Genomic DNA, 12108 nt, shown 5'->3' with positions numbered 1-12108 from the left:
CACTGGGCTGACCAGTTACAAACCAGTGGGCAGCAGCAAGAGGACCAGGCACCTCCCTTCGTCAAAAAGTGTTGCAATGAAAGAGAAGAGTTCAGACTTGATCTTGGTTCCCAATCTTGCAACCATGTAAACAGTAGGGTTGAGTCTGAGGTCATAGCAGGGCATCCAACGGAAATCCTCTTGTAAACAGTTGTGGGGATACATTCAAGCCAGATTTGGATATGATGCAATCTAAAGTTGACTTCTGGATCCACAGAATTACTGCCAGCTGGCTGCATGGTTTCTCTCAGTAATTTCATTCATCTCTCAGTCATGTGATTGAATTTTTTGTACTCCACTTACAGGATCACTTTCCTTCCAGAAGCCCTTTTGACAGAGATGTCCAGCCAGAATATGTAAGTAAAATAATGCTAACCACGGCCTCAATGACCTACAGAAAATACTGTAATTTTTCAAAGAACCTAATATCCATGGTGGGAGAATACAGCAAATTGATATATTTATTCCTGTGTATAGGTAGCATGATTTTTTGCTTATTTAACATGAAAACAAACAAACAAACAAACCCACCCAGTCCCAGCACACATACATGCATACGTATGTCACCAAACTCTAAATCTAGGTGGTCTCAAACTTAGGACCCATTAATCTAAGGTTTTTACTTAAAACACAGATTCACTTGTTCTGGCGGAGGTCTGCAACCTACATTATTAATAGTGATCTTGTAGCAGAAGAATATTTTTTTAGAAAATATCCCAGGTATTAGTTAAGCTCTCTCAACCCGTATGCCTGGTATTCAATAAATATTCCCTGTATTGCATCAATGTATTCCCAGCCCTAACAGCAACAAGGCACACTTCTTGGCTACCTAAATATATCAAGCCTTCCAAGAGAAAACCATCATTTGATTTATCCCACATAAGAAAATATAGCAAGGTGCTATATACATGAACTTCACTTGAAGTCAGTCAATCTGGGGGTTTATCTCTGCTTTCTTGACAAGCCATTAGCCCCCAACCAAATAAATTGTTTTTCTTCATTCTTCCATTTGCCACACCAGCAGCTCAATGGAGTAGGCAGTTAAAGATGGAGAAGTAAAAACTTATTCAATAAAATTCAATATAAATATGAATTGTACTCCATTTTTTTTGTTGTTGTAATTTACTACAAATGAGATCTCTAGATCATAAGCTCCTCCCTACATGATTCTGGGCCTTAAATACTGAGCCAAGTTCTGAAGATAGTTCTTGAATCCTTGCTGATCTTTGCTCATTCTTTAATATTACTGTGACATAGTTATTCATTTATTAATTGAATGCATTAATTTTTAAGATGAAATTCTGACAATTTAAATTAAATGGTATTTGACTTATTATAAATGACTTTCAATACATTTTTTTAAGCCCAGAAATCATCAAGGGCTCCAAAATAAACACAACTGAGAAATTCATGGGAATTTCATATGAAGGCTTTGCTTTAAAGTTAGTTAATATCAATTAATAAAACAAAGAATCTATAAATGACTGTTCACATTTTGGCCTTTCAAAATACATTTTTAAAGATATTTAATTAACTCTTTGCTTGCTCATGTTCTTTTTCCTTCCACCCAAAGCACATTAATCAAAAATAGTTGTTTGTAGATCTCTAAACATATTTTAAAACCTCCAAAACTGATTATTTAGGTCATTTTTATGCAGAATTTTATCGAGACCAATTTAGTCTGAAGAGTTACTTGTAAAAGAACATTTAGATTGCTATTTTAGAAGCATAACTAATAACCAGGTTCTATCTATCTCCCACCAGCGGATAGTAACTTTCTGAATACTGAGCAATGTATATATACACTAAGGGATGGAAATTTATCTAAATGGTGCATCCTAGAAGTGTTCCAACATCCATGCCTATTTATGAACTTAATATCTTCTTAGGCATCTCCATCTGAGTATCTACTTTAAATTTTTAGTTGAATTCAGTTAACACATCAAGCAGATATTAAAGTACAGTTTATGAAAATACATGGATGCTTATATATTCCAGACATGAAAGATCTTATGACTGCTAAAGAAAATATAATCCTTTAAGAGATTTTAGTTATTTCCTAAATGTCTTTTTTCTCCAAACATTAGACGAAGTTGCATTGTTTACAAAAATTTATTCATACAAATTTTACACACTTTATATAACAGTTATCAAAGTCCTAGTTATAGATATCATGTGTGTAATAATACTTGGTTAAGATGTTTTTATAATCAGTTGCACACAAAATAAGAGCTCCAAGACTAACATCTACCTAAATTATCACTATATCATAAATCTGCTCCAGGTTAGTAAGGCTCTTGGCATTTCTAAAAAGTATACAAAAGATTAAACTGGGTGATCACTGTAAATGCTTGCAACTAGCCACGGGAACACTAAATTAGACTTCATAAATAAAAGGTTAACTAGAGCCCTATTTCACCACTAACAGCTGACACAAATACAAAAAACTCTGCCCATTATCCAAGAAACAAATAATTAAGACTAAAATGCAAGCCGATGTGTTGCAGCATTGTAGGGCCACTAAATAGCCATCTGTGATTCGTGGCGATTTAAAAGGCGAAGAAAGGCACTAAAGCTGCAAACTGCATCCCGTGTCACATTGCCTGAGGAGACTGCAGAATTAAAGAAAGATTGATCCCATACACAGGACTCCGGCATAGGGCATAGATCGAATGCCTCTGTGCTTTCACTGTTTGCAATGTGATCTCCTGGCAGCATCCATCCCGCCTGGGAATGCAAATCCAATTCTGTTTTCTTTGATTTATGACTTCATACTGAATCAAATCCGTAAAGGAAAAGGAAAGGTCCTTTAAACTTTACAAGCTAATGTTTAATCTTTTCTTGTTCTCTTTTTTTTTTTTTTCCCCAAAAGAATCTGTGCCTGAATTTTGGGAGTTTGGCTGGTTTGCCTGTTGTAGCTTGATCTGGTTGCTGGGTGAAGGTTCTTTTGTTTATAGAGATTCCTCACATGTTCAAGGAAGTGATAGGAAACAGACAGACATGCTTTCTGTAGCCAAGAAAGGATACAAGGGGGAGGTTCTCAGGGTCTGTTGGAGCTTGCTTACCTCACTCTTGACCACAAATATAAGATAGTACTCATACATATGAAGATGAGGTTTAAATGATTTATCAGTTAGTAAAACTGAGCAACATGTGAACACTACACATTCTAATATGACAAAGGTTGGTTTTATGAAATAAATTTTACTAAGCAATAAGCCATAATGTAGAAAAATACATTTTACCTACAAACTCAATTAACAAGAAACAAAAGGTTCATATTTAGTGCATAATTACTTAATGGTAACTACACAGGGGTTCCTAAACTTTACAATAAGTGCTTGCATCAAACAACAAAAAAAGTAAGAAGCATTCACAAGTTTAAGAGAAATGAATGAAAAATGGTAAACGGTACTTCAACAGTGCAAGAGGTTGGGAAAGAGTCTTCAGAAAATCACAAAAGAAAAGGGTGGCTCCTACAGAGCCAGGTTCAAAGGGAAGCATCCTGGTCATTTCACAAGATGAGAAGCATTGACAGCACTGGAGAAAAACACATTGTACTTTGCATCCATTTCCAATATCCAGCGCCCAAAGTCAGTCAGGCAGGGGACCTAGGTGGGACTCGGCTTGCCCTCAGAGTCCCAGACCTGGGGCAGCTCCAAACCAGTCCCTCTCCAGGATCCTCCTCTGACTGCCTTATGCTCTGCCTCTTCCAATATACCTACATTTCCTTCACTCTGTTCCAATTGCCCTAACCTTGGAATATTGAGTTTCCTGGAAGTACAGAAAAGGGAGATTTTTCTACCAAGTCTCCCTTCTCTGTACGACCTACCAACACTTCCCCCAGGGAGTGGTGTGAATTCTGGGGAGAAGCACAATTTGGATTGAGCTGTTGCTTTTATCAGGAAAATTTCCTTCTGGGCTGAGAGTCTGAAGAGAGACAAGTACACATAAAAGTAGAATCAAAGAAAGCAGAAGTATTGGAATTGCCACCCAGCGAGGGGGACAAAAGGGGACAGTCCTAGTTGAGTTCAGCTGGGACTGTAGCAGCCTGCCCCAGAGACTCAGTAGGAAAAAATGCCCTTCAGCAATTCTCCCAAATCATTACCTCCAAATCTCCCTGGAGCAGGGCATCATTATGTACAGTAGGAAATGGTCAGTATTAATATCTTTAGGCCTGTCGTGGATAAAAATACTATCCTTTTAATTCCATTTTACAAAAATAGGAGTAATATTCAAAACAATGATTGTCTATTTTTCTATTTATTTTATATAAAAACATAAACAGCTCAGGCGAATTTTCAATCCTTGTGCACACTCTGTATGAACTGCTGTCTATTATACCTATATATATTCTTAATATATATATATTTGTTATATATATATCAATAATTGGTCCACAAAGTATATCTGTGCATTCTCTAGTGCTTTGTAAAAAGAAAAAACAATATTATTATCAAAATATTCATTTAATGGCTTTACTTCATACATAAATACATGTTTGGATAGAACACATGAGCTATGACTGTTCAGTCAGTTGGGAAAGTGACTTTTCATTGTGTCAGGATTGTATACACAAGGTAGCTGGTAACTCATCGCTACAAATACGCTATTCGGCGTCCTTTGTTTTTAACCCTTTGTTTATACCTTTTCCCTAGGACGGCCGCCAAGTATTTCTTGACAGCCATTTGTTTCCGGTAGCGACTGTAGCTGTCGGTGAAGATTCCGTCTGAGTGGCGCTTGGAGAGAGGCTCCGAGTCGTCCTCCGCGCCGCCGCCTAGGTTCCCACTGCAAGGAAAGGGGTCGGGAAGAGGGTGGCGGGGCGGGAGACACAGATTCAATAGCTGTGGGGAGCAGGTGCGCCCCACCCCACGCGGGAGCCTTCAGGGAAGGCACGGCTCTCACTGCCCACCGCGCCGCCTTCCTCTGCCAGTAAGCAGCTGTAGGGAGGTCTGTGATGGAAACCCCTTATTCCGCCCTCCCCACCGAGGCTTTCCTGGCACTAAATCCTTACAGAAGGGAACCGGGATGACGTCCGGGCCAAGTGCACGCGCGATTCACGCCTAACCTGTCTCCAAATGCTGCCCTTTGAGATTTGACCATCCGCGCTTTTGCGCTAAATTGTCCTAACTGTTCCTCTGACCCCTCCCACCCACCCCTCCACGTACGGAGAAAATGACCAAAACGCCCCAAGTGCCAAGTTGGCTGCTGCCTGGGAGTTTACATCGATCCTGCAATTCCTAGTCAGACATGAGCACTCCTCCCCTTCCACACGCTAAGTTGAAAAACGTGATGATAATAATATAAGTCGACAGGCTGTAGGCAACATTTTTCATCTCATGAATTATTCATTGCGAAAAATGTAATCTGTTTCCCCATGGGCTTTATTAAAATGTTGCCTTCTGCTGAGAGATGCTCCACGCAAGCCCTGTGTTCTGGGTTTGTCTGGCACGCGCAAGAACTGTTTCTCTAACTGCCCAAATTTGAAGATTTGTTGGCTTCGATTTGAATTTACAGTAAAAGAAATGGTTTAAAAAAAAGCAGTCATGCTTAGAGGAAATTATAGCAAATCGTCCCGCGAAGCTCGAAGGTTTTCAGTGACTCGGGGTGGGGGGCGGTGAGAGGGGAGGGATGGAGTCTATTGTAGTTTTTTTTTTTTTTAATTCAAAACGGATCAAACTCCCCGGTTTCTTTGCCCCCTCCTTGCCTCTTGCCGCTCAGAACTGTCTCACCAAACTTAAGGTGCTACATCAGAATCTTAGCCTGTGACCGCCGGCTGGCCCCGAAGACCCTGCGGCGCAGACGCACCCTCGAGCCCACGCGCACGCACGGACGCAGAAGTGGCACCGCCCACCCCGCGCGCGCTCGCACGGACACCCACCCCGGAGCGCGCGCGCCGTCCTGAGCCACTTAACTCTTTCGCAAACTCTTACCCCAGGCCCTTGGCCACGAGTGTCTGCAGGTATTTCCTGGCGGACAGCTGGTCCAGTACTTTGCGGTAGGCCTTGTTAAGGATCCCTTGGGCGACATCTCTAACGGGGAGGCAAAGTGAGCGCCCAGGGTCACTGACTCTGTCCCCAAGAGGCCGCCCCAGGCCCCCAGCTGAGCACGCGTGCGCCTCCGCGCTCCGGGAGGCTGACGGGAACACCCCCCCCCCCCGCCCCCCAGGCACAGAACTCGCAAATTGCTCTTTTGGGATGTTCCCGCGACTGACTGCCGGGAACCGGAGTTCCTGCTGCCCTCCAGGGATGGCAGGCATGGAGTCTGGCTGGGGCGCGCACTCCCGGCCACTCCTTGGGCCACAGACCTTTTGGTCCCACGCGACCCTTGTGGCCACACAGACCGGCCCGCTACTTTCTGTCGCTCTCACGGGTACCAGCCAGAAAGAAGAGCGGCTTGAGGGCTTTTATGAAAAACAACATATTCGGTGGGCCACCACCCTGCCCCTCCCGCCACCTCAGTCCCGGGCCGTAGCGGAGGCCGCGCGGGTGGTACCTCTTCTCTGCGGGGTAGTAGAGCGCGTAGGCGTCGCGCAGCGCGGAGGCGGGGCTCCCCACGCCGGGAGGGTCAGAGTCATAGAAGTCCTGCAGCGGGTTTCCGTCCTCGTCGTACGCCTCGTCCTCCGGCCTGCCAGAGTAGCCGGGGGGCAGAAGGAGTGGTCAGTACAAGTCCCTCCCCGGCTCTGCAAGGACCCAGAGAAAGGGGCCCGCACTGATTTTCCTTCTTTCTAAAGGTCCCTCCACGGAGAATTGCCACTTCTTCCGGGACGGGGGAGGGGGATAGAGGTACGGCGAAAGAAAGTACACCCAAGAGAAATTCCCCATCCCGCCAAGCTGCTCTCCGATCCTTCCTCTCGAGGATAAAGGGTCGCCCTGCAGGGCCCTGGGAAGCCGAGACGTCCTTGTCGACCCCGTACACCTGGCCACCGAAAAGGATCTACACCCCCCCCCCCCACGGGCCTGGCACCTGAGCCACCCCAAATAAGCAGCCACGGACTGGGACGAGAAAGGTTCCCAGAGACAAGACGCTGGCCAACGCGAAGACCCGATAGGGGAGGCCCAGAGCGAACCGGAGGGAGCGTGGATGGGTGGGGTGTACTGCGGCCAACTCGGCCAGCCACCCCCACCCAGCCTCTGAGCCCAGGGGAGCCCTTCCCGCACAGATGTAGGTCACGGAGAACCTCCGACTTCTATTTTGGGCGGGAGTGGATCTGACAGGAACATGAATAATAGATGCCCCTAAACTTAGCCTGTTTGGCCCTGGCTCATTCTGTGGCATTTCCGCGCACTATGGTGCTCCTCGCCCGAGGAAAGTGCCAGGCACTCGGAACTTTGAAAATTGCTGGGAGTGAAATAAGGCTTTTAAATCCGCTAAATAAATAGTTCGCGCTAATCTGTTAGGGATGTTGGGGCGGCGAAAAGGGAAGGGGTCAACAGAGGACCGAGAGCCTACAGGAGCGCCGCGGTCTCGAAGTCCCCCTTTCCTAGCGCCTCTATCCTTGATATAGGACGGGGAGAGGTGGGCTAAAACGCAAGAGCCTCTCGCTTTGGGCCGCGGAAGAGACTCGGAACGCTGCCAGGGCAAGTAGCGCTCTCCAGTAGGGTTTAGAGTCGTACTTCGTTATTCTGCTCGCCTTTCCTCCATCCGTGGAGAGGTAAGGACAAGGCAAGCACATCCCTCCGTCCGCCCCACACCCAGCCCTTCTTCGGCGACGCGCCTCCTCTACAGCCCAGCCTCCCAGAGTCCCCGGGTCTTTCTGGCCACTTCCATCCCTGCCCCGTGCCCAGATGCTGGAATCCTAATACTGAAGTCAGAACCCATCTCTCCGCCCAGATCAATAGTCAGCGGTCCCTAAAGGCGACCTTTCTTGGGCGCGGCTCCGAGAAGCAGCTTTGCCGGCAGAAGGCGCACTCCTAGCTGCAGGGAGCCGGGAGGACCGCGGAGCGCGGAAGCTGCGCTGCAAAGGGAGCTTCCACTCTCTGGCGGACCGCCCCGGGACTTTGGGACTGCGTAAGGAACCTGGCAGTGCCAACCGATTAGAAATCAGGGGTTAAGAAAAAAGCCAGGGTTACTCCAGCCTCGGGCGGGCAGGGTTGTCCTGGTCCTGCCTGCCTGCCTGCTTTCTCTTCCTCCTTCCTTACATCCGTTTCATACGTTTCTCCCCCTTCCTTTCAGACTCATTCTTGTTTTTCCTTCTCTCAAATCGCTTCTCCTCAACCATACCCGGCCAACACTCCACCTCCCCAAGACAGTCTGAGACTCAAATTGCAGTTGGAAAACGTATCACTTGAAAGAAAGCTCTTCCAGGGGAAAGAATTCGAATTGAAGTGAAAGGGAGATCAAAGGAGAGAGAGGGAGACCCCGCCCCGATAGTCCAGAACAAGCTATAACAAAGCAAAGTCCACGGGAGCTTCACGCTCAACCCTCCAACCTGGGTGCGGGCACCAGAGAAGAAGTTCTCCTAACTCAAGCTAAGAATGGGGAAAAGAAGTCAAGCTCCGGGCCCGGCCCTGCCCCCTACCGCGGGCGGGGCTGGGGGAGGGGAGGTTTCTCTAGCCCGCTGATGCGCCCTTGCTCTACCCCGGCCCCTAGGCTGCAGCGGGCTGGGGGAGGGGCGCTGAGACGCAGTGGAGCCTGCCCGGACCTTGCGCTGAGCCGGGGCCAGGGCCAGGGACCCGAGACTCGACCCAGGCTGACAGCGGCGTCCTGGCAGCCGGTGGGGAGATGGTCATAGCCGGGACCGCGGAACTGCAGGAGGACGACCACGAGGAAATGTTAGGGGAAGCCAATCCTCAGCTCAGCCCGGGCGGCCAGCACCTACCTGATTCCAGGAAACCGGAGTCCTGCGGCGGCAGGTGAGCAGTAGACGCTGCTGTGCATTATTATCCCGTAGACCAGGAGGGCCAGCCTCGCTCCACTACACATGGTCATTCTGCGCAGAAGGGAAAAGAGGGCACACAGTTGTCAGAACGCCCCGGGCCTTTCACCCGCCAACCCCAAGAAACTCCCCGAGCTGGGGGAGGGACAGAGCAAAGCTCCGGCTCCCAGTGTTGAATACCGCTTAATAACAGCCCGTGCGCGCCCTACCACTTCCCTCTCGCTATAGTTAGAAAAAAATATATATGTATATACCTAGTGCCCGATAACTCGCCAAACCTGGTGCAAAGGAAAGCTAACTCGTACCCTGATGCTGGTGAAAGAATCAGCAGTCAAATGAGTCGTTTGATTTGGTAAGATATTTTTCCCCTTATCATTCAACTCTTACCGCTGCTAGAAGAGGGTTTGTTGCCAAGTAGGACGGCGGGCAAAGGGCTCCTCCAAGTTTCTGCGCTGGAGTCACAACCCAAGAGGCATCACCGTCTGGCGTTAGTGTCTGAGAAGCCGCAGGAATGAGCAGGATCAGCAGGAGGAGCTGGAGGACTTGTTTGCTGAGGCCAGTATTCTGTTCAAAAGTTTGCAGACGCACAGAACTAGGAGGAAGCGTGACACCGAGAGAAGGGGGCGAGGAGAGAGATGGAGAAGGAAGAAAGAGGAGGCGAGGAGCTAAAGTGGGGGTAGGAGACAAAGTGGCCTAAGTCCACCAGGAGAAAGAAGTAAGTGATTAAGGAAAAGAGGGAAAGTCAAAGAAGTAGAGGAAGGAAGAGGGAGGGCCGCAGCTCGGCCGGCGTCTGTTGGAACTGCCCGGTCAGGCAGTTGTGCAAGTCGGCAGTGTCTTCTCTGCTCTCAGGTCCCTCTGGCTGCGTCTGAAGCTGCGGCTTCTGCTGATGCTGCTGCCGGTGGTTACAGAGGTGACCGGCCCTCTGCTCCTATTTATATGTGCAGTTAGCAGAAATCTATCTGAACGTGGTTTTAGAAGAGCCTTCCTTGTCAACATCTGTCTGCCTATGGCCTTTAAGTACAGAATATTTTGTTGCACTGTTGCGCTCCGATTTTTATTCATGGAATGACTTCCTTTTTTTTTTTTCAGTCACGTAATGATCGGGTATCAGAAAAAGACGTCAGCATCCTAGTCCCTCAAGGAACATATTAACTATTCTGTGCTGTCCTCTTGGATGATAAGATCCGGAGTCATCGACTTCTCATAAACACCTTTCACTCATACAGTCCAATTTTTAAGAAGTGCAATTATTTTGATGGTTTTCAGTTTTACCCATTTCTCAAGGATGGGTAAAGAATTCATAGAATTTCAAGGATGGTAAAAGTCATGTTTTTAATTATGTCCCTATGATTTCTCTTTACTTTTCATCAAGCCCCAGCAATCAGAGCTCTGGTCTCTGGAATTAAGCACCATCAAGCTCCCCTATTAATAAATTTAATTTAGATCTCCTAATTTCTTGCGTATGTTCTTTTAGATAGACAATTAAATGTGGAAGTCGTTTTGTTTTTAAAGGGAAGTCTTGGAGGATTTTCAGTAAATTGCTAATGAGTCTGCCTGTCGTTGACAGTCTGGCTATGAGTAGATTGATTAGAGTTAAAGCTGCGTCCGGTTTGTGGCCTGTGGAGCTGTCCAAGCTCTGAGTGCTGAACTCTGGTCGCAAATGCGACCAACATTGAAAATTGCCATTGGTTTAATTTTTCACCAGAGTCTCTAAATCTGAAGATTTGGCACTGATACTATTAATGTGGAAATTCATTGTCCAAGTCTCCCCACTGTTCTGATACATTCCCCCTTTGCAGTGTCCATGAATGCCCTTAATGCTGAGAACAGTCAGACCCTTCCTACTTTTGAGTAAAGAGCATTCTGTTTCCTGTTAGTCCTGGTTTTTAGATCTCTAGATGGCCTATTTGAACACCTTCACACTTTCTGTGGCTCTTACTGATCTCAAAGATTGAAATTGTTAAATTGTATTTTCCACAAAAATTGAAATTTTAAGAATTTAGGAGTGAGAAATATATTTTCCCCCTTTATTTACAACTTGAGTTCTGTTTGGGGAAATACAGACAGACTGGGAAAGCATGAGGATTCCCAGTACAAGTCCACTTGCTGAGGGTTTCTAACGGGAATCCCTCCATTGGGAACCGTTAAAAATTTTTTTTTTAGCTGAAAATGACGTGGGAAGAGGAAAGCAATAAGAGAAGACTACAGCCACCCGGAGGCTTTCAAGCCCCTGGGCAATTTAAGAAGATTCCTAAATTTCTACTCCAGTAAGAGAAAATCAAGTCTATTTCTTTTTATTGCTCAAAGGAAATAGAATCATCAATAACCATTAGTGTGCATTTTAATTATTTGGATCTTAAACAAAACTTAGAGGAAATGGCAATTTAGTGGGAATATTTCCTATTATAATTTGGAGCTAACATTTAAATAAGCTATATTAGTTCTGCATCCTTTTTTCTATGACAAAATTGTAATGTTTCTCATTCGGAATGCCTTTGCTACTTTCTTATTAAGATTTAATATTTCCTTCAAGAAGACAAAGTTTTGCTCATTCCTAGCCATGAATGACCAGAAGCTACTCGTTTCTTCTTGGTTTATTCCTGGGGGTGCTCCAGATTGCCTGCCTGCAATAGCGCTATGAACCACATCTATGTGGGGATGTATCTCTTTGTCTCCAGTGCATATGTTCGCCTATTTATGTTGGATTGTTTACATGCATGTGTTTCGTGTTCATCTCTGCCTCCGGAGTAAATTCGCACACAAAGAGCCCGCGGTGAACACGACCAACCGGATAATCAAGCAGAGACGTCTTTCTTACTAAAGCGCCCAAAGCTATTACCCACTGTGACTTTCCTGTCTTCCGCCTTGCTTCGCGTCAAAGGTGAACCCGATTAAAATCCTTACTCTTCCCTCCCACGCGAATTCTGAAATGAGTTCAATCTGTAGAAATATTTGAAAATTTCCAAGACTCCCTGTACAAAGTCACTATTCAACTTTAGTAAAGGGAGCCACCATGTGGGGAGAATGTTGACTTCATGGCCTATCAGAGGGAAAACCACAAACACCATTAACTTCGGGGGCGGGTGACGGAACTACTGGCTCCATGACCCGCAAGACTCTTAACTGTGCCCTGGTTACAAGGGCTGTGCCACTACCACTCTGCTCAGCTTAGGCACTCAAGACCTAACTCA

General features: G+C 46.2%; 1 protein-coding gene across 3 annotated transcripts in view; it reads right to left on the bottom strand.

The window, feature by feature from the left end:
• Positions 1 to 2160: 2160 nt before the first annotated feature.
• The window catches only part of ADCYAP1 (adenylate cyclase activating polypeptide 1), a 59140-nt gene continuing 49192 nt past the window's right edge, over positions 2161 to 12108 (bottom strand). The window contains exons 3-7 of one of the 3 annotated variants that reach the window (XM_026496055.4): positions 9305 to 9509; positions 8861 to 8971; positions 6535 to 6666; positions 5973 to 6071; positions 2161 to 4827 (exon numbers count right to left, since the gene is read on the bottom strand). In XM_026496055.4, coding sequence (XP_026351840.1) covers positions 4638 to 4827; positions 5973 to 6071; positions 6535 to 6666; positions 8861 to 8970 — 531 coding nt within the window. In that variant the 5' untranslated portion in view covers position 8971; positions 9305 to 9509 and the 3' untranslated portion in view covers positions 2161 to 4637. The remainder of the gene's footprint in view (positions 4828 to 5972; positions 6072 to 6534; positions 6667 to 8860; positions 8972 to 9304; positions 9510 to 12108) is intronic. The other 2 variants (XM_057313222.1, XM_057313223.1) reach the window with 2 other exon arrangements.

The sequence above is a fragment of the Ursus arctos genome, unplaced genomic scaffold (genome assembly GCF_023065955.2).
Source record: "Ursus arctos isolate Adak ecotype North America unplaced genomic scaffold, UrsArc2.0 scaffold_17, whole genome shotgun sequence".
Classification (NCBI taxonomy): Eukaryota; Metazoa; Chordata; class Mammalia; order Carnivora; family Ursidae; genus Ursus; species Ursus arctos.
This window is presented reverse-complemented; position numbering and strand designations above follow the sequence as displayed.